This window comes from Cynocephalus volans, chromosome 6, assembly GCF_027409185.1.
Source record: "Cynocephalus volans isolate mCynVol1 chromosome 6, mCynVol1.pri, whole genome shotgun sequence".
Classification (NCBI taxonomy): Eukaryota; Metazoa; Chordata; class Mammalia; order Dermoptera; family Cynocephalidae; genus Cynocephalus; species Cynocephalus volans.
This window is the reverse complement of record NC_084465.1, coordinates 17,915,029-17,936,175: the sequence shown is the minus strand read 5'-3', so window position 1 is coordinate 17,936,175 and position 21,147 is coordinate 17,915,029. Positions and strand designations below refer to the sequence as shown.

The following is a 21,147-nucleotide window of genomic DNA, read 5'->3' as shown; positions in this document are numbered from 1 at the left end:
TGGTGATAACCGTTTACATTTTTAACTTTTGTGCCTCAGCCTGGCTCTGCTCCTTCCTACCCCTGGGACCAGAGGAAGAAAGATGTGTTAGCAGCTTCCAGCCCTTCCCTCTATAACCCCTAGACAAAAGATGTGTCAACCAACTGTGGGCTTTTCCCTCACTACCACCCTGCTTTGCACAGTGCAAAAAAGGCTGCTGTCCTTGGTTATCGAGTCCTGGGATGATAAAGCTGGAAGGGGCAAAATGCGTCATCTCTCCCCCACTGCATAAATTGGTGTCTGCAGTTGGTTATCTTTTGGGGGATACCTAGAAATAGAGCAAATAAAGACAGCAGAACAAAATTAATTATGTATTTCTTTTTATTAGCCTCAAATTAAGCTTGAAGAAGAAGCAATACAACTCAACCACTGAAATATAAATAGTTGAGCTTAATTTACTCAACAAAATTCACCCATGTCACCAGTGTAGCAAGCATCCCACTAGGCTGGGTATCAGGCGTGGCACAGCGAGTGACATAGATTGACTTGCCCTCAAGGAGCTTACATTCTAAAGCAGAAAGCAAACAACTTCAAGTTGGATTGATGCTAAAAATGAACAGAGCAAGATGCAAAGTATTTTAAAAACTGGGGGGTTGGGAGGCAAGGATCTGACTTATTCTATAGGACTCCTCATGGAATTAACAGTTGAGCTAATGTGAGGAAGCTAGACATTCACTAGGTCAGTGGTTCTCACTGTATTTTGGAAACTGATTGGTTATTGTTGGTTTCACAATAATTGGAAGCTATTACCAGCTCTAAGTGGATGCAGACAGGGATAAGAGATGTCCTGCAGTGTATAGGTTAGTCCCACACACAACGAAGAATTACTCTGTACGACTTTCTAATGTCCTGCTGGACATTTATGTAGGAACTACAGCTCGTCTGAGAGAATATAACTCATTTGTTTCCTCTGACACCTGTAATTTGTCTTGCCCTATTATCCTTATTCCAGTAAAGGTAATTTTGCTCCTTTCTTTACCATATACTGATAAGGTATATGGTCTGTTATGACTTACCCTAATACTGGTTTTCATTCTAGTGTCACCCATATGAGGGTACTTCAAAAAATTCATGGAAAAATGGAATTCAAACATAATAGGAGTCTTTCCGTGAACTTTTTGAAGATCCTTTGTACCTTTAATCTTTCATTTTCCTGTGCTTCTTTACGGGAAGTAGCCTCTGATCGGCTATTAAACCCAAACCTATTATAAGTAAGAGTAAACATCTATTTTATGTCTTACAGCGTAGTCATGCCTGAGCATTTACATATTGAAATTCACTTTATTTTCATTACACATTTTTTACTTTCTATTTCTCCATTATAAGAGTTAGACTATTAAATTGATTTTTTAAGAAATTCATATGTGTTAGTAGATTGCATTATCTGTGAATCATCTCAGGATAGCAAAGGGAATGTTACAAAAATATTTGCTTTGAAAAGGGTGAATAGGTCTGATAGGGTTTATCTGCCACCATGATTGGGAGTGGAGGTGGCGGTGGGGGCGCAACTGATATTTAGTATGTGAGAGCCAAGTATGCTGAACATCTTGCAATACATTGGACAGTTCCTCACAATATGAAATTCTGCACCCTATACGAATTTTGAATGTCTCACTAGACATTCATGTATAACCTACAGCTCGTCTGCAAGAATATATTTCCTCTTTTTCTCTGTTTCGACAACCTCTAAATTTTCTAGCATAGTATTTTTATTTCAATTAAGGTTATTTCGTTCTTTCTCTTATCATATACAAGTATTATATGCAAATAAGTTATTACATCACTAGTTTTTATTCTAATGTCCATTCGTATCTGCATTTTCATTTTTCCATGCTTCTTTGTATAAAACAGCTTCTCATCTCTTACCTTCTTTTAGGTTCAAATTTATTCATTATAAGAAGGTGTAAACATTTGACTACTTCGTTGTGTTCTGGTATAGTCGTGCCCTTTTATATTAGTTTAATTTAATTTTTCATTTATTTCTAAAATTGTGTGTAGGTAGAATATATTACCTCTGAATTGCATTTTGAGGGCAATAAAGCAGATGTTACAAAGTTTTTGTTGTTAAAAAAAGGCAGAAGTGCTAGTTGAGAACCACTGAACTAGGAAAAAAGGGGCACTGAAGAACTGAAAGAAAGCCAGAGAGGCTTACGTGGAAGTAAATAAATGATAAAAGAGTAGGGAAGGGAGAGATCATGGTTTTGAACTTTATCCTAAAGGCACAATCAGATTTGTTTTGAAAGAGCATTATTAAGTACATTTTTAAAACATGACATTCTTGCTAAGTAGAGAAAAACTTAGAAGGGGACAAAGAGATATTTGAGAGGTAAAACTGGAACTGCTTAGATGTGTAGCAGGAGGGAGAGCAAGAGGTCAAGGATAACTTCTGGTTTCTGCGATACCATTTACTTATATACAGAACACTCGGGAGGAACAGGCTTGTTGGAGGGAGGCAGACAGAAAGTTACACTTTGGAGGTGTTGAATCAAAGACGCCTGTGAAATATCCAACTAGAAGAGTCTAATGGACAGTTGGAAAGAGTTGGATAAACTGCACCTCTACAATGTGAAGGTCAAGGTCAGGAAATGAACACTCCAAAACACAAACTACCATGAAAAATAAGCAAATGAGAATAGCCATTTATGACAAGCCTCCCGAATGAAAACAACCGTACTCTAAAAAAATCTCTGCACGTGTTTTACTGTTGGAGCACTTTAAACCAAAAAGTTGTGAAGATCTTTGTACTGAACTAAAATCTGAGTAATACAAAATCAACTCTAATGCTAATTAATTATTTGTAACATGTATGCTGGAAGGAAATATAACAAGAAATTTTGGTGACTGGTATGGAATGTTGAAAAAGGAAAACTGGAAAGAAAAACCTTATTCATAATAAAGAAGGAAATATTGGTCCAGTCACCATTCGGTGTAATTGCACTACAATTCCATACAATCGTTACATGTAGAAAAAGAAGCCCCTAGTAGGCACGAGGCCTGTTTGGGACATTGTTCTCTTTGTTATATATAATTCTGTGCTCACCAGGAAGCAAATCTCGCCTCCTTAGGGGGCCCTTCCTTCTATCGGGATGGCTCTACTCCTAATTTCTTGGTGAGCCTCGTTTGCCGCAGTGAACGACTACAATAGCACTCGGGTTTATTGTGTGAATCTGGTTACTGCAACTCAGTCCCCCGAAAATACAGACACTTTCATGAAAGCCTGACCTGAAAAAAGCTTTCTCTGTAATCACATTAATTAGAACATAAATGTGTACTTTGCCATAATTATATAAAGAGCCCAAATGGGGGCTGGCTGGTTAGCTTAGCTGGTTAGAGCGTGGTGTTGGAACACCAAGGTCAAGGGTTTGGATCCCTGAACCGGTCAGCCACCAAAAAACAAAACCAAATGGGCAATTAACTCCAGTTGGTTGTTTCTCTCTAAGCCACACTTGGCAGCAATTATTATGGTATTCCAAAGTCAACCTGGAGGGAGTCTGTCCCCTAAATAAATGTAAAGACAAAGAAATGTGTGCCCCAAAGCAGTTTCATCACAAAGTATAGTACAGCAGTTATGTCCATAATAGCATTTAAAGTTTACTTTTTACCTTTTCTTTCCCAGCACGACCATAAGCATTTTTCCCTGGCTTTTCTCAATCTTCTATCTAAGGCTGTAATATCTTATGCCCTTATTTTAATAGGCATTATTAGATTTCTTTCAAATATTCCAAATTAATTTTCTTTCAATTTAACCAAAATGAAACCATGCCATACAGTCAACTAAAAGAGTAGAAGGGAGAGAAAGTTTGTTGCAGTTACAGAAAATTTAGAAATCAGCCTTTACCAGTTATATCTAAGACAATGAAAACTTTCCAACATATTGGAATCATCAGGAGAACTTTAAAAAAATACCACTGCCTGCCTCTCACCCCCAGAAGTGGTGATTTAATTGGTATGGGTGCAGCCTGGCACTGGAATATTTTAAAGCTTCCCAGATGATTCAAATATGTAGCAAAGTTTAACTATTATCAGGGGCAATTTGGTTCGACAAGTGAACGGAACGGTTATGGCACCCTTTAAGAGGCCACATTCATCAGTTCTAACAAATCGCGCAGCTTTTGTCTGTTTCAGCGTATTCAATCACATATTCTGGGTAAATCTGATCTCTGTGAAAGATGACAAAAACAGACGGATTAAACCCTGTATCCACACAGCTGTCGTACGGTGGAGGGGGGCTCGTGTACGTCTTTTTTCCCTCAGTAAAATCTCCAACCAGGACTCGGGCTACAATCATAACGGTGTTCTGGGCATCATACGGGCAATTTTTGTGGGAATACATAGCTTCTTTTGCAAAGTAACTTCCTAGAAATAATCAGAAAAAGAAAAAAGGTTAAAAATTATTATAAAAGAGGGTATATAGTTTATAAGATTATTTACAAATAATGAGATTATGGGTGTGGACTGAGCACATGTCGACAATGCTTTACTGATGCTTATAAACCTTCCTGTGTACTTACAAAAAAAAAAGTTTATGATACAGGAAAACTGAAATACAGTTTGTAACCCTACTGCAATGACTGAGAAACATTTGCTATAGTGTGGGTCCCACAGTGATGGTGTCAGCCACCAGATACAGTGACCAACTGGTGATCTCATGGTGGCCCAGTCCATGCAATTCATGCAAGCATGAGTTGGAACTGAGGAGCCAAATATACTCCAGAGCAGAGAACATTTTATATTGCATACATTTTAGGGAACAAAGGTCATTTACTACCGATGGGAAGGTCCTGGAAAATGTCAAAGGGAGAGGTGTAGCATGGGCAAGGAATTGACCCTGACAGAGCTTTTCAAAGACAATTGATACATGGTCCTCAACTCTAACACAACCCCAGACAATCTCTAATGTGTCCATACCCAGGAGATCAACAACAATTTCCTGACAAGTTAAAATTTCCTATTTTTATTTTTATCATTGCCAAATGCTTTTCTGCCATTTTAAAGGAAATGGATAGTGCAAATTCTGACTTGCATGCAAAAAATCAATAAATAAAATGAATATGTTTTATCTGTGGTAACAAATGTTTAATACATTTTCCATTTATTTCATTTGTTTTTTTCTTTTTTTTATACTTATGTGTTTGAATTCCAGAAACATTGCTTATCCTGAATAGGTCAAATACTGGATATTCTAGGTAAATAATATTTTACTGTATTTAAAATGAAATGAAAGTCAAGATGTACCAACCTACCACATCCAGTCCCACTCCTCTATCCAAAACAGTTAACAGCTTGGTGGGGATTCTCTCATACCTGTTTGTGTGCATTCACATACATATATACACATGTACCATGACACGGTTTTATGTCAGCTTATTTGTCCATAAATAGGATCATATTATATGAATTGTTCTGCAACTTGTTTTTCCACTTTAGTCCTAGAAATCTTGCTATGTCAGTCTAACACCCCCCATACTTTATAATGGCTACATAGGATTTCATTGTATGGATGTATCATAATTTAATTACTCCCATATTGATGAGAATGGAGGTTGATTTCACTTTTTTGCTATTACAAACATTTCTAAATAAATGCTTCTAAAACATCCCAGGAAATACACCTTTGAGAACCTGTATAAGTATTTCTGTAGAACAGATTGCAAACCCAGAATGGCTCAGTCAAAGGACCTAAGCATATTAAATTTTCATAGATATTGCAGATTGCCCATAAAAGTGGTCTAATAATTTTACCACCAACAATGAACAAGGTCCTATTTCTCCACATCCTTGCCGACATTGGACATTATCTACCCTTTTAATTTTTGTCAATCTAATGGGAAAAAATCTGATTTTAAAATGCATTTTCCCGAATACTAGTAACATTGAGCATCTTTTCATGTGCTTATAGGCATATTTCATGATTTTTCTCTGAATTGCTTATTCATATTCTTTTTTTCTATTGTCTTTTTCTTACAAATGTGTGACTTAACCAAAACAAGCTTATATTCAAGAGGCAGTACATCCATCAGAATCTTTTTACAATTTTATAAAGTGGGCCAGTAGATAATCGGAAAATGACCAAAGATACAAACAAAAATCACCAAACCACCACATTTCTATTGGGCCATCCACTCTACTAACTTTGTCATTGCCAACAACCCTCTTTCCTAGCTATTCCCAGTGCCTCAGTTTTCCAGGATGGCTAATTACATCTGCATTCCATACTGCTCTGCTGTAGCCTCCATAAGCAACCCGGGGGTAGCCTTCTTTATTTGTACTGTTTCTCTCTAGGTATCCAGTACCTATTCTATCTTATACTTCACTGCTCTATACATCATTGTACAGTCATATCTTATTTCTTAAGTGTCTGCAAAAAGTCATTCCTTATATATCAATTTCCAGAACGTCTAAACAATTTAATCTGTTTTGGAAAGAAATCTTTCTAAAGCGTATACATTTCTCTGATTTGAAAAAATAGAACAAAGCCATTTGAACCTTTCTTATACTAATTCAGGTGTAGATGTTAAATCTATATATGGTGTTAAAACACAGGGACGCCCTCTGGAGTTAGTAAGGTGAATAGCACTATTTACCCCTGTATTAATGGCCCCAGCCTGAATGTTGTATTTGTGTTCTGCAGATCATTTTTCCTCAATCCCCACTGAAAAGCTGTTAATTTCTTTCTTGCTGCTTGCCCTAGCATCTCTTTACTTCCACTCCACATTTGCTGGGCTTAGAAAAAACAAAACACTGTCTCAAATAAGACTCAGTAGATTCCGAGGAGCTCCCAAGGGTAAACATACATGATCTTCAGTACAGGAATTTTATGACAATTACTTAGGCTACTCATGACATAGTTATTCACTCTTTCAGATTTTTTTTTTTTCATTGTTCATTGACAAATTATAATTGCATATATTTATGGGGTACAATGTGATGTTCTGATATATGTATATAATGTGGACACACTGTCAGATTCTTAGTTACATTACATAAACGTAACATTTCCACATAAGTGAACTCCAGTTATGCATGTAAAAGGTATAAAATAAATAGGATGGAATTACTGTTAAAAATAGATTTGACTTAAACAAATGGAATTAAACAGGAATTTCATCTATTTTTTTCTTTAGTGTGCATTTTTATCACTTGATAAAACCATAATACATATTTTTCAAACTTCAGAGCTGGTTATACATGTTTTAATGGCACTGAGTAACTTATACTTTTCAATTAAATTTTATTTCTTTTGTAAGAAAGTCTGAGTATTGATTTGATTATTTGATTATTTTTATTGATGCTATCCAAATGAAAGACTTCTGAAGTCAATGAAAAATAACTGTTTAGATGGATATTACAGATCTGTGTAGGACATCTTTATCATTCTCCATTGAGAAAAGAGTAACCATTACCCTAAATAACTGATTTTTAAAGCATCAGTTATGGGGGTCTTTTTTTGTTTTGTTTTACTATTCTTTCCTTTTAAGAGAAAAAAAAATTTTTTTTTTTTCCTCTAACTTCTTTCTTTTCTTTTTTTTAAATTCACAAATATTACAGATTGGTTTTTGTTTGGTGGTTTTGTTTTGTTTTGTTTTTAAAGAATTACCTGCAGGAGTTTAGGACCAAAAAGAAAGAGCTATAAAGACTTCGTGTGGGGGCAGACCTGTGATACTCCAGACCCCAGGAACCCAGTGTGGCCTGAGATGGGGAGAGGCCTCTTTCCCTCACCTTTAATTAGAACCCACCAGTGGCCACAGAAGTCTACTTCAGATGGCTCTGCAGGCACACACATAGGTCAGGAAGAGCCACAGCCAGTGCTGAGTAGTAATGGCAGACAACGCAGCCCACAGACGGAGTAGTCTGCAAGCATTTATAAGACTCTTTGGTCACTCTCAGAAAAAAAACAAAAGGCAGGCAAGATCCAAGTCAATTGAACCTCTCTAATTTGGGCACTTAAGATTACTGTGAGCTTATTTTCTCTGTGGTTACTAAAGCCCGAACATGCTGGTTAACATAAAATTATCAGATATACCTTACAATAGAAACAGGCATAAAGCCTGAGTTATGGTTCTACGACTTAGGCTTCTCTATTTCCAGCACAAACCTTTTCCATATTTGGTCTCATGAGTTTCATGTAAAATCCAGTCAAAACTATTGGCGCAGATAGACTTCACGTGGGCACGGCCTGTTGCATAAAATAGGAGTGTTTCATCCTTTCTCTTCATCTTTAGCTTTCTCCTAATGGAGGAAACGTGAGACTTAATACCAAGAACACCCCTCTCCCAATCCACTTAATAACATCAATCCCAACGAAAGTCTAATTATTTTACACATTTATTCCATCAACTTCAGAATGGAGCTACGAACTTTAAGGCAGAAGCTGCAAAATAACACATTTATGAAAACTTTGATATGATGAACACATGAAATCACTGAATTGTAAAATGTAAAGCTGAACAAGACAGCTCAAGTACATACAATGAAAAACAACTAGAGACTAAAGAAACTGGACTACGAAATTAACCAGTGAATATGAACCTTAAAGGACAGATCTTAACTAATCTTTTCAAATTTTATGTAAGGAAATCTGATAAGGTGACCACCAACCTTTCAAAAGCATTCAAGAGTTCTGTGCTCTGGATCTTCTTTATCTTTTCAATCTTGAAATTTCTCATGGAAGCTTTAAAATGCTCACTTATTTTGATATATTCCGGAAACTGGTTATGGATTTCCAACAACTAAAAAATGTTAAAAATATATAAATGCGAAACAGGAAACATTTAAAGCATGATATGTCTACATGTGTGGCCTCCTATGCATTAGGGTAGCACTGCCAGCATTCTGGCTGTGGGTGGGATGAACTGGCTTAGGGTTTCCACATCTTGCAGTTCACTCCAATAATGAATCAGGCAGTGGGAGGGTCTGTTCAGGCCGACTTAAGGCTAACAAAGCATTATGCCTAAGGGCAAAGTGAGGTCCCTCGTGGTATCTGATTTAGCCCAGTGACTTGGCAAGTTCCTTGCCAAATGATCCAAAACAAGTACAGGGGCAGAGGAATTGGACAGTCCAAGCAGAGCGGTCTTCATGAAAGCTGGGGCATGACATGGAGGCTCAATAATCTAGGAACAGTCTTGCCCCAACCAGGCTAGATGACAAAGGCAGGCACAGCTTGTTTGACTCTCACAGAAACTTTTTAACTTTTTAATTACAACTAACAGATAAGTCACTTTTACTTTCTGAGTTCCAGTTTTCTCCTCCATAAAACAGAAATACTAAAATCTATCTCACAGGGTTGTCGTGAGGATCTGCCCAAGTGAGATGGTGGGTGGCTGAACTCTGGAAACAATGAATTACCCTGTAGAGGTTAGTTCTCTGAGAAAGTGATTTTGGTATATTCTACCATTTAGATATCTGTCTGCTTTGAATCTTGATCCAAGAGTTTTGCAGAAGCAATTCATTCATTCAAACAAACACACATTTGTAGCGAAGTGCTTTTTCCCATCTTCAAATGATTCACCCACCAAACAAGTAAAAACCAAGTACCTTATATCCATTCGATGGTACAAAGTTAAGATCCTGCTTAGGAAGACATCTCAAAGTTAAACGCTCTGACAGGGTCTTTGCCAGCTGATGGCTACAAATAAAGAGAAAGTTAAGAATTCGCTTGGCTCCCTGTTCCTTATGCCCAAGTGATTTTCTATCCTTAACTTTCAGCTATGAAGTCAACATTTCCTAAAGAAGTATACAGTGTTTATTTCTGTATTTTTCTTTGGATTATATCCTTGCATATTCCTGGTATGGATGTACCAGTAATCATGCTTTTGAAAAAATACAGTAACTATTCATAATTTGGTAAATTAAGTACTATTTTCCCATTGATTTAAAATATAAAAGCTTCGATTCTTTTTAATATTCCTGCTCAACCTTCAAAATCCTAATGTTTTAGCATTAAGCAAGGGTGTCTTATAGCTTCCTTGTCAAATGGTAAACTTAAATTTAAGCATATTAGGGATTCAGGGGAAAGAATTCTGCCTTTTCTCTATGAACTGTATTTCAGGTAACCATACAAGAAGAAAAATTCTTTTTTATAGTTGAATCACAGCTATTAATTGCAAAAGAATGGATAGAATTAGAAAACTCCCATTTTGCAACACCTAATGAAATAATGCATCAGTAGCTGCTAAAACCATTAAGTGAAAGATCATCTGAGAAATACTATAATGGAAGGATCAGACTTGAGTGACCTGAACTCACCCTTTGATTTTCATCACTAAAAACAGGACAATTAGACGTTATACATCTCTTAAAAAAGATGTGATAGGGAGCACTAAGCATCACTTGTATGGTATTCTTATCCAAAAACTGAACCTGAATCTAATTAATCCTCTAAATCTAATGATCAGTTCATAGAAATTACACATCCATGAGGGTATATATCTTGAATTTGGGAAATTCTACAGGTCAAATCGCCTAGTTTCTTAATAAATAAATAAATGGCATGAAAAAAGTGGTGGAAAGGAAAGTGTAATTGATTAAAAGAGGCTTAACAGACAAATTGACCAAATGTAATGTACAGACCCTGTTTAAGTACTGATTGGAATAAATCAAGTATAAAAAGTCATTTTTGAGAAAACAGAACATGAACTGGGTACTCGATGATATTAAGGAATTGTTAATTTTGTTGGATGGGTTAATGGTATTGTAGAACATTTTTTAAAACTAGAGACACATCTGAAATATTTACAGGGAAATGATAATGTGTGGAATTTACATTAAAATATTCAAGTGAAAGAAAAAAAAGAGATGATCGTGTGATCCTGTGGATAGATAAAACAAGATGGTGTAATACTAACATGCATTGAAGTTGAGTGACGGGTACATAGGGTTTACCGTACAATTATCTATACTTTTTGAAATTTTCCATGATCAAAACAATTAAATTTAAAAATTAAATACTTTAAGAAGAAAACTCCTTCAAGAATCCCCTGTCTAAAATAAAGACTCCTTTGGAATGAGAAAGATTGGCCCCAATTTACCTGTATTTTAAGTTCAGATTTCCATTCTGTGGGGCAGATTGAATGAACATGTTTTACCATGCTCATGAACAGTGAAGCGTGCTACAGTTCACTTTTCCTCAGACTGCTCAGGATAGTAGTGACAGCCCTTATTCTATGCTACAGCAAGTGTGTCTCCTCTGGGCTAGTGAGAGCAGGATTATAGCTGGTTCTCTGCATGACCCCACACTAACATGTTTTTCTCAATTAATTTTATTCATTCGCTCACTTAGCTGCCTATTTAGTATCACTATGTGCTGTGCGTTATACAAAATAATTCAAGAGCTTTGAGGAGCTGCTAATTGGGGGTGGGAAGAGGGGAGGCTTTCTAGGGATGACATTTACACAAATAACTATATTACAAGGAGGTATGGGGTGGGTACTGTAAGGGAATTACAGGTGTTACTGGAGGGCAAAGGAGAGACTGGAGGAGAGTCACAAGTAAGGTTCATATGGGAAGAATGTTCCCGGAAAGAGCACACGGTAATGCATAAGGCAACTGTAACATATGCAAACCATTGAGATAGACAATGGATTGACTCCAGGAGATATCTGGAAATGCCATGAACCAATTTCTTCCCTTGGAAATAGGTTTGCACAGAAAGAACCATCCAGCTTGGCATCAAGAAGTTCTACTACCCTTTTAACAGTTTGTGCTGTCTAGAAAGGCGGTAACATATGGCCTCACTAGCTGAGACCAAATGGGAATATCTGAATTGTTAAAAAGTCAAAATTACCTGTCTTTTTTTTTTTAAACATGTAGTTTCCTGGCTTTAAGGAAATACTGTTCAAATAAACCATTATCAAGATGCGGAGGATATTAACATTAATAAAACACATGTATTTCACGGGCCATAGCCTATAGTGTAGTAGGACCAAAGTCCCTAGTTTAGCAGGACCAAAGTCCTGTAGTTTAAGCCATAGCCCAACTCTTTAGAAATACATATAGAAATGCTAAGATTGGGAAAAACTAGAAAACTTTCACAGGACTAAAATCTTTGATGTAGATAAGAGAATTGAAACACAGCAAAAGTGACTGCTCTGGGGGCAGTTGCCCTTGGTGCAGCTAAACCTAAATGACGGGAAAGTATGTGAGCCAAAATCTTCAAGGCTATTCTGCTTGTTAGTGGTTGGGGAATGTTCCACATCTTCCCCTCAGCTGTTTCTTTAAGTTTCTAAGGGAGATGAGTGCTGCTATGGTGTTTACCTCATTGTTTCTTTTTATGTCACATAGCTTAGTTTTATGACTCCTTTGAGGGTAAATTGCTTGAATTATTTTAAGTTACACCTGCTTTAATGAAAATTATCATGTAGCCAGTTTGTTTATGTTTTCACTCTGACTGATTAACCACCTGTGTTTTTTCTGTGACTTTCTTGCCTGTTCAATAAAAGCTGAGAAAAAGCCTGACTCAGTGCTGTGTGCCTGGGGCTCTCCTCTCTTGAAGGAGTTTTCCCTGGCTGCAGTCACTTTGGGCCCCTCATTGCTCCGGATACATGAGCTTTGAGTAATCCTTTGCATCTCTGTCACTCTGTGAGAGGTGACCTCAAGACATCCTGCCAGACCCACTTTAATAACTAGGAAGTAGCTACGGTGAGGATCATTGGTTGCCTGAATGGGAATATCACCTCCCAACCTCTTACTCTGCCTTTTTCCCACCTAACACTTGTCAAGACCAGAAATAGTTACTTATATATTATCTCATCCACCAGGAGTTAAGCTCCACGAGGGCAAGAACTTCATTCCTCCCTCCCCCCAACCCTGCAATATTTTTTACTTTATTAATTTGAATATTAAAAGTACTGGCAGGGAGCTTACATAGCTAGACCAATCAGATTCTAATTCTTGGGAAATTAAATTTAAAAACTCAGAGAAAATCAGGCAGTTAGCAGGTAGGGCTAAAGGGATATGCAGGTTGGAATTCGGAGGTTAAAATGAACTTATTTATATTTTTGTGTGTATGTGTATAAGTCTATATATAATTTTATGTATATACATATATACACACAAGGGTACTTCAAAAAGTTAATGGAAAAATAGAATTAAAACATAATATGAATTTATCTTTCACAATATTTTTAAACTAAAAAATAATTGTATGAAAGATGATATGAATCTTTCCATGAACTTTTTGAAGTACCTTTGTATACATGCACATATACGTACACATCCACATAAGTCTATTAACAGTAGAGGAATAAAAATAATAACAAGGGCAGTTAACATTTACTGAACTCTCCGATGTATCGGTCACTGTTTTGAGTGCCTGGAACGTAGTAACTAAGCAACCTTGAGGAAGGTACTATTATTGCACCTGTGACGAGGAGGTGCAGAGTGATCAATTTGTCCAAACCCACACAACTAATGAGTAGCAGGGTGGAATATGAACTTAGGCAACCAAGATCCAGAGTCTGGGCTGTGAATCTGGTCCTGGGCAAGTATCTCCAGGTCACAGGCTGCATCAGTTCTAAAGCAGAACTGGAGCCAACCAACTCCCATTCCTGAGGCCCTGATACAGTTCAGTTCCCATTCTTGAATTCTTGTGAAATGTTGTTTCCTGTATTACCTCATGTTTATCCTTTTAGTAACTGACCTTTTTCATGAAATACCTTGAATTCTTGTAACCAGATAACCTAATTAGAATATCTGGATTTTACAGCTGCCTTGAAGCCTGTCCATAATCACATGTCACCCAGAAAAAAATCCAACTCCAAAAATGTGCATGAACAATGTAGATTTTACTGAAAGTTTTAAGAGTTACAATGAATCCCCCACAGCAGTTTCCTTTTAAAATCCCTTTTAATCAAAATTCTCTTCTCTTTCTCCAAAGCCCGTCTCAGCCAGGTACCTCATTCCTTTCTTCTCTCCATTTCTTTCTCAGCCTTCATCCTTTAAAATCATGCAGTTACAACCAAAGACACGCAGAAGAATCCACAGCAAAACAAAAACCCAGTGCATTTGATTATTTCTTTGGCACACCCCATTCATCCAGCCATTCACAGCTGGAGAAGATAAGGCCCTGAGTAGTTAAGAGACTTGCCCAAAGTCTCCTTTGCGTTACAGGGGGAAACTGGCTTCCTAGTCTAGTATTCTTTCGGTGCTTAACAAGCACCTTACCCATAGGTAGTGCAACAGGAAATTGCAGTGTAACGCAAGCAGCAACTTTTCAAGAAAACGGGGTCCAGATTGATGAGTGATTTGATGAGATCAGACATGAACATCTCAAACACCTGCCACCAATCCACACTTCAGAACACTTACTCTGGCCCTCTTTTTATCTTCTCCACGTCTTGCAAAGACACAAACGCTGGCCTTCTGACAACATCCTTCTGAGTCTTGGAAATTATGTTTGTCTGAATCATCCCTTTAGACAGAAAAAAAAAAAAACCCAACAAGAATTAAGGATTAGTTCTAGAAAATGACTTCTTGTTATTTTTCAGAGGCTATTTATATAGCAAAGATTCAGGACTGAACTGCATATGTATGAACAGAGAAAATCCTTTTGAATGAAAAATGCTCATGATAAAAAACAAAAACAAAATTTGTACCCTTCACTGCTCTTATTAGAAAACTCAGAAAGTAAAGAGGTGAATGAACATACAGGAATTAATCTAATCTTTAAACCAAAGTCAGATGATAAAAGAAGAGAGCTAGGGCAGCCAGATAACAAGATATCTTCCATGAAAACTGCCCTAAACCAGACATTAGTGATCATGGCTTGGAATGTGGTAGCTCTATCTTGAAGCCTTCTTTCCTTCATCAGGTGTGAAATGTCATTTTCAATTAATGCATGTTGTAGACCTGGGTCCAGACTGCAACCAGAGCGATCCCTTTATTTATTTTGTTTGTTTTGGCAGCTGGCTGGTACAGGGATCAAGCCCTAGACCTTGGTGTTATCAGCACCTTGCTCTAATCAACTGAGCTAACTGGCTAGCCCAGAGTGATCCTTTTAAAAAGTAAATTGTCGGGCCGAGCCCGTGGTGCACTCAGGAGAGTGCGGCGGATCCTATATAGGAATGGCCAGTACACTCACTGGCTGAGTGCCGGTCATGAAGAAAAGACAAAAAAAATAATAATAATAAAAATAAAAAGTAAATTGTCATCCATTGCTAGTGAGAGTGTAAAATGGTACAACTACTTTGGAAAACACTTTACTAGTTTCTTACAAAGTTAAACGTGCACTGCTATATGATCCATCAGTCCCACTCCTAGACATTTATTCAAGAGAAATGAAAACCTATATCCACACAAATACTTGCCTATGAGTTTTTACAGCAGCATTACTATAATAACCAAAAAGTGGAAACAACCCAAATGTCCTGGTGAATGGATACACAGCCTATGCTATGTCCCTACAATGGAATATTACTCAGTAATAAGAAGGAAGGAACTACTATACAAGCAATAACATAGATGAATTAAAAAAAAATATTCTGAGAAAGAAGTCAGCCACATGAGACGATATACTGCAAGAGTCTATTTATATGAAGTTCTAAAATAGGTAAAACTAATCTATACAGACAGAAAGCAAATCATCGATAGCCTGTCATGGGCGTAGAGGGTGTGTATGGTGGTGGTTGGTGAAAGTAGGAAGACCAATTGCAGAGAGGCAGGAGGAAACGTTTGGGATTGATGGAAATGTTCCATATCTTTTTTTTTTTTTTCCCCCATGCTGGCTGGTACAAGGACTGAACTGCAGACCTCGCGTGTTAGGAATGTTCCATATCTTGCTTGGGTGGTGGTTACATGCAATTTTCAATATTCATCCAATTGCACACTTAAAACGGAGGCATTTTATTGTAGCGATTATAGTCCAATAAAGGTGATGTAAAACAAAACATAAACAACAAAAAGAGCAAAGAGCATCATGCCACAATGCTGCTCAAAATCTTCCCACAGCTTCCTTCTAATAAAATATCCACATTTCTATCTCTGCTTTCATCTCCTACAGACCGTCCCCCTGTTCTTTGAGACCTCAGGCTTGTCTGCACCTCCAGCCTCAGCCCCAGCTCTCCCCGCTCCTGAGCGCCCTCCCTCTACTCCAAAGGTTCCTCCTCAGATGAAAGTAGGCGCTCTCCTGCCAATTCCTCCATTCTCTGGCTGCTTCATCCTCCAGTTTCATTTTCCCCATGGCTGTAATCACTTTCTGAAATTGCCTGATTTGCTTACTTAGTCTCTCACCACCCTCTAGAATGTAGGCTCCAAGAGAGCAACTTCACCACTGTATGGTGGGCACCTAGAACGGTGCCTGGCATGCAGCTGGCCCACAAATACTAGCTTAGTGGATGAGAGAATGAGAAAACACATTTGTAGTCTAGTTAAAAATAAATAGAAAAAATAGTCTGACTGGTTTCTAGGAACCGAGTGAACAAAAGCAGCTGGCCAGCTTCTCCAGTCAGGAACAAGGTACATTGCTTCTCATCTCTCCATCACCCTTTTCAATTGTAAAAACAGTTTAGTATCACCAAAGAAAAACTTAAAAAATTTAAGTCATTTTTAATTCCACCACCTAATAGAAGAACTTTTTCTCTGTTGCCTTCCAGTTGTGGCCCACATGCATACACTGCTGCAATTATAATGCATGTTAAATTTTTTAAAAAACCTTTTCCAAGGGCTGACTGGTTAGTGTGGTGCTGATAACACAAAGGTCCAGGGTTCAATCCCTGTACCAGCCAGCCGCAAAAAAGAGAAAAAACCACATAAAGAATCAACTCTTCCATTTTGAATATAACATAAATGGAAAAGTGCACAAACATGAATTTGGAGTTCTGCCTTTTCCATTTAACAATATTAAATTTTGCTTTTACTACCTAGTTTTCATTATCATCATCCTTAACAACTACCAAATACTCCACTGAAATTTAATATCCTAATTTATTAGTCACTACCCTACTGGTACAAAGGCTGTTCCTATATTATAGTACTATTGATAAGGCTTCAATAACAATCTTCATGCTTATAGATTTTTTTTTTCCTTCTAGTGAATTATTTCCTAAGAAAGATTTGAGGGAATGAAAAATGCAAGCATATTTTAATGTCTTTTGACATGTATTGCCAGGTTGCTTTCCAAATTAGTTGGTATAAGTGGTCCTTTTAAAAGCTACATTACTTAACACACACTAGGTGGTACAGGACCCAAACCTCAGGTACCACCTGGGAATTCAAGGACCTGAGATAGTCTCCCTTACCTCCTACAAAGCACCTGATCCTGGAAGGGCAAGCATCTGACCATGCAGAGAGTGTCCCAAGGGTGTGCCAATGGGTCAGTGCATTGAGGGAGGGCAGTTCCTGTCCTGATTTCTCACTAAACAACAACAGATAGATTGGTAGAAGCTAGCCAGAAGCCCTTTCTGTAGTGGCTGAAATAAACATGGCAGAAGGCAAAGTATTTTAGTCAATGTTATAGATGAAGCCACTGATGTAGATGAGAAAGTCTGAAAGGAACAGCGAGTTTCTAAAACTCTGAAGGTGCCCAAAGGCCCAAGGCCTCTACTGTAGTCATCGGCACCTGAGAATTCTGCCTCAGCCTGAGAAGCTGCCCACCCACAATCAGAAACTTACAACAGCAGAGCAGGAAGTACTCCCCAAGAACACTTAGTCCAGCCTCCTGGTTTTATGGATGAGGGAACTGGGCCTAGAGAGGCCAGGTGTCCTTCACAGGGTTGCACAGCACATGTGTGTCAGGGCCAGGGTTCTAGAACGTCCGTCTTCTGACAGTCACTGGCTTCCACTCCACTCTACTGCTTGCCTTGCGAAAAGAAGCCTGACCCTGGACGTGGCAATGCACATCTGCTCTGCTTCAACTCATGACTCTGTACACCGCACACTGGATTCCCACACATAACACTGCCAAACACAAAAACCTACCTGGGAAACTCAGCTCGTAGTTCCGTGAGCCTGCCTGAAACGGTACAACTCCCCTTGGACAGGACTGATAGAAAGCCTCCAAGTAAAGAGAGTCGATGTTCGAACTTCGCTGGTTGTCTTTCTAATTAAAAAAAAAAAGGTAAAGACTTCAGGGTAAGCTTTTAGGAAATTTCTGCCGTTGTATCTTACATAATTTTATATTAGCCATGGAATTTGAACAGGAGTGCATCCTGCTTCCCAAACCAGATTGTAAGGAGTCCCAGGTTGGGGCCATTTCATGACCTTTTGTGGTCTTCTCCATAGTGCCTAAGAGAGCAGTCTGTCCTGCAGAAATTGACTATATGCTCGGTGGATGCCTGAAAATGAAGCTGTCTGCAATACTCTTTTATACCTTCCATAAAATATAAGCCAAGTGCACAGAGCAACTTGCACCCCTTCTCTTGTGATGCCACGTCTGCCTCTGCTGTCTAACAGAATGCAGTACTCGACTCTTGTGTGAAACAGAACATCGGGGGCTGTTGTAGCCCAGCACAGTTTAGAGTTGTAGTGAAGGCAAGTAAAGGAAGACCTTCTGCTCCTCATCCAAGCTCCAATAGGTGTACTATTGTAGTACTATCAAATATAAACAACTCTCTTCTCTGCCCTCAACCAGAGTTGAGTAAAATTGACCACGCCTTCAGCCAGTCAGCTACACTGAAAATGCACTTGGATTTGCCACTGACTGGGACTATAATGAAAGGGGCGAGAAATACCCAAAAAACATAAAGATATCATCTCTGGTCTCAAGGCATTTATGAAGGGTCTGAACATCAGAATGGGTGGGTAAAAGGAAATGTTTTAATGTTTTTTGACATGTATTGCCAGGTTGCTTTCCAAAATAGTTGGTATAATGGTCCTTTTAAAAACTACATTACTTAACACACACTAGGTGGTACAGGACCCAAACCTCAGATACCACCTGGGAATTCAAGGAACCGAGAAAGTCACCTTTACTATCTAGTAAGGAGACTTTGATTGATTCTAGTGGTGTTGATTCTAGCAAGGGAGCAGGCTAGGCCACTGTTCCACTGTCCCCACCCTATGGTGCAGGTGGCAGAGCAGGGCAGACTGGATGTACACCCCTAATAGCAGGGGTTCCCAGTATTTAATAGTGAGGAGACACTTGTTTCTCATAATCTACCATGGAGGAGCTAATGACAGCAAAATCCTGCTGGAAGCCCATGATGGGGAGGGGCTCACGGTCCCTTTAATGACAGTCTAGACTCTTCAGATTTCAGCTCATCCAACCTCCCTTCCCCTTCCCTAACAAAAATGCCTGCTGGATGTAAGGGGAGGGCACCAGAAGAAAAGCATCCAGGAAAAAAAATGTCCTGGGTGGAAAAGGGCCTGAGCTGGGTCTCATTAGTTTGGAGAAGAGCATGATCGGAGCAGAAAAGCTGTGTTCAAATATTTGCACACATTACAAAGCAGCAATAAACTTGAATGTGTTTCAGTAGGTGGAACCAGGACAAAGGGTAGAAGGGACCAGGAGGCAGATTTTAGCAAAACTTCCTAATCTACAGCATCCAACAATTAAGTTGTACCATGAAGATGTTTGTTGCAATAGCTGCAGGGATAGAATCTATGCAAAAAAAAAGAGCTGCCACGGTTAGATGATGTCTGGTAAACCATATGCCCCACTTGGGCCCAAAGAGCAGTTGAAGTGGGCAAGCATCTGTGGGCACAGGGTGGGGTGGGGCAGCTCTGGCACCTCTGTTTACCCCATTATGATCACTAGCTGAACTTCTGCCCTGATTTCCCATCCCTACAGCTGAGGTCCTGTATCTATCAACTGCATGCTCAGCTCTGTAGAACCCACCCTGTTCCTGGCCTAAAACTTTGATAATATACATGTGAGTCACCCAAGGATCTTGTTAAAGTGCAGATTATGATTCATGGGAAGTGGGGGAAGGGTTTTAGAATATGCATTTCAAACAGCTCCCAGGTGAGGTTGATGCTGCTGGTCTGCAAATCTCACTTTTACTAGCAAGGCTCTGAGCTCTAGACCAGCACTGTTCACTAGAATGTTCTGCAGTGATATAAATGTTCTCTGTGCTGCCCTATATGGTAATGTAGAGGAGGCAAAATTTTACTTCTACCCTTTCAGGATTTTTTCAGCGGGGCCTGAGAATTAGATTGACATAAGACAGATCAACTGGAGAAAAGCATACAAATTTACTTAATATGAGTTTTACATGGCACAGGAGCCTTCATAAGAAAATGAAGTCCCAAAGATGCAGTTAGAGATGAACACCTATACTGAATTAGATAAACAGTAGTAAATTATGAAAACATGACAAGGCAAAGGGGCTGGGCTAGGGTAGTTAACCGGGTGGAGAAGTAGCTAGGAGGATAAGGACTAGCCTAACAAGGCTTGTTTGTACAGATCCACCATAGCACCACCACCCCCCACCACACCCGCCCTCCTCAACGTCCTGTCCTTGATGATAAGAATGTTACTTTCCTACTTGTATAGGGAGGACATCTTTCACATGGAAATTTCATTTCCTGCTTTTTAAGAAACAGAAGGAAGGTCAGAGTGATTGTCTTGCATCTGCCGTTTTGCAAGTGCCTTTATCTAAAAATAGTGAATATACCAGAGAGATGTATTTTTACCTCCTTCAGTTAAAAGTATATTTTAAGTAAAATGTGGACTTAAAATGACTAGCATGACCATGGAACAGAATTCTTAATTTATTTAAGTTTAATTAATTTAAATTCAAAATTAAATAGACACATGTGGCTAGTGGTTGTCCTACTGGACAGCTCAGGGTCATCAAGTCAGTGTCTGAACATCTGGACAGCCTAGCATGGTTCCACTCTGGCCTTGCCCTCACACTATACTTGTCTTCATGGACCTCAATAGGTTGTGAAGTCCCCAAGGGTGACATTTTCCATTGGTTCAGTCCACATCAAAGATGATTCTCTGGCACTGTCTGACGCTTTATTCAAGCCACTCTCTTATAAGACTAACAGAACAGCAGGAGTGTGCAGATGTCATGGGTGGATTATAGTCAGGAGGTCATACAACCAACTGACTAGGAGGGTCTCCATATTGAGACAATTCTCGAAGTTTGGGGAGTCTTTCCCCTTTCCTACACCTGTGTGCTGTCTGGGTCAATTATCAGAAATTTCTTTTGTAAGTGTATCTTAAGCTAT

The 21,147-nt window shown here is 38.6% G+C and overlaps 1 protein-coding gene across 3 annotated transcripts in view; it reads right to left on the bottom strand.

The window, feature by feature from the left end:
* Positions 1–342: 342 nt before the first annotated feature.
* Positions 343–21,147, bottom strand: part of ZC3HAV1 (zinc finger CCCH-type containing, antiviral 1) — a 54,717-nt gene continuing 33,912 nt past the window's right edge. For 2 of the 3 annotated variants that reach the window (XM_063099229.1, XM_063099230.1), the window contains exons 8-13: positions 17,950–18,070; positions 14,344–14,446; positions 9,574–9,664; positions 8,638–8,768; positions 8,135–8,268; positions 343–4,395 (exon numbers count right to left, since the gene is read on the bottom strand). In XM_063099229.1, the coding sequence (XP_062955299.1) occupies positions 4,133–4,395; positions 8,135–8,268; positions 8,638–8,768; positions 9,574–9,664; positions 14,344–14,446; positions 17,950–18,070 (843 nt within the window). In that variant the 3' untranslated portion in view covers positions 343–4,132. Of the gene's footprint in view, positions 4,396–8,134; positions 8,269–8,637; positions 8,769–9,573; positions 9,665–13,799; positions 13,972–14,343; positions 14,447–17,949; positions 18,071–21,147 lie in introns of those variants that run through there. The other variant, XM_063099231.1, reaches the window with a different exon arrangement.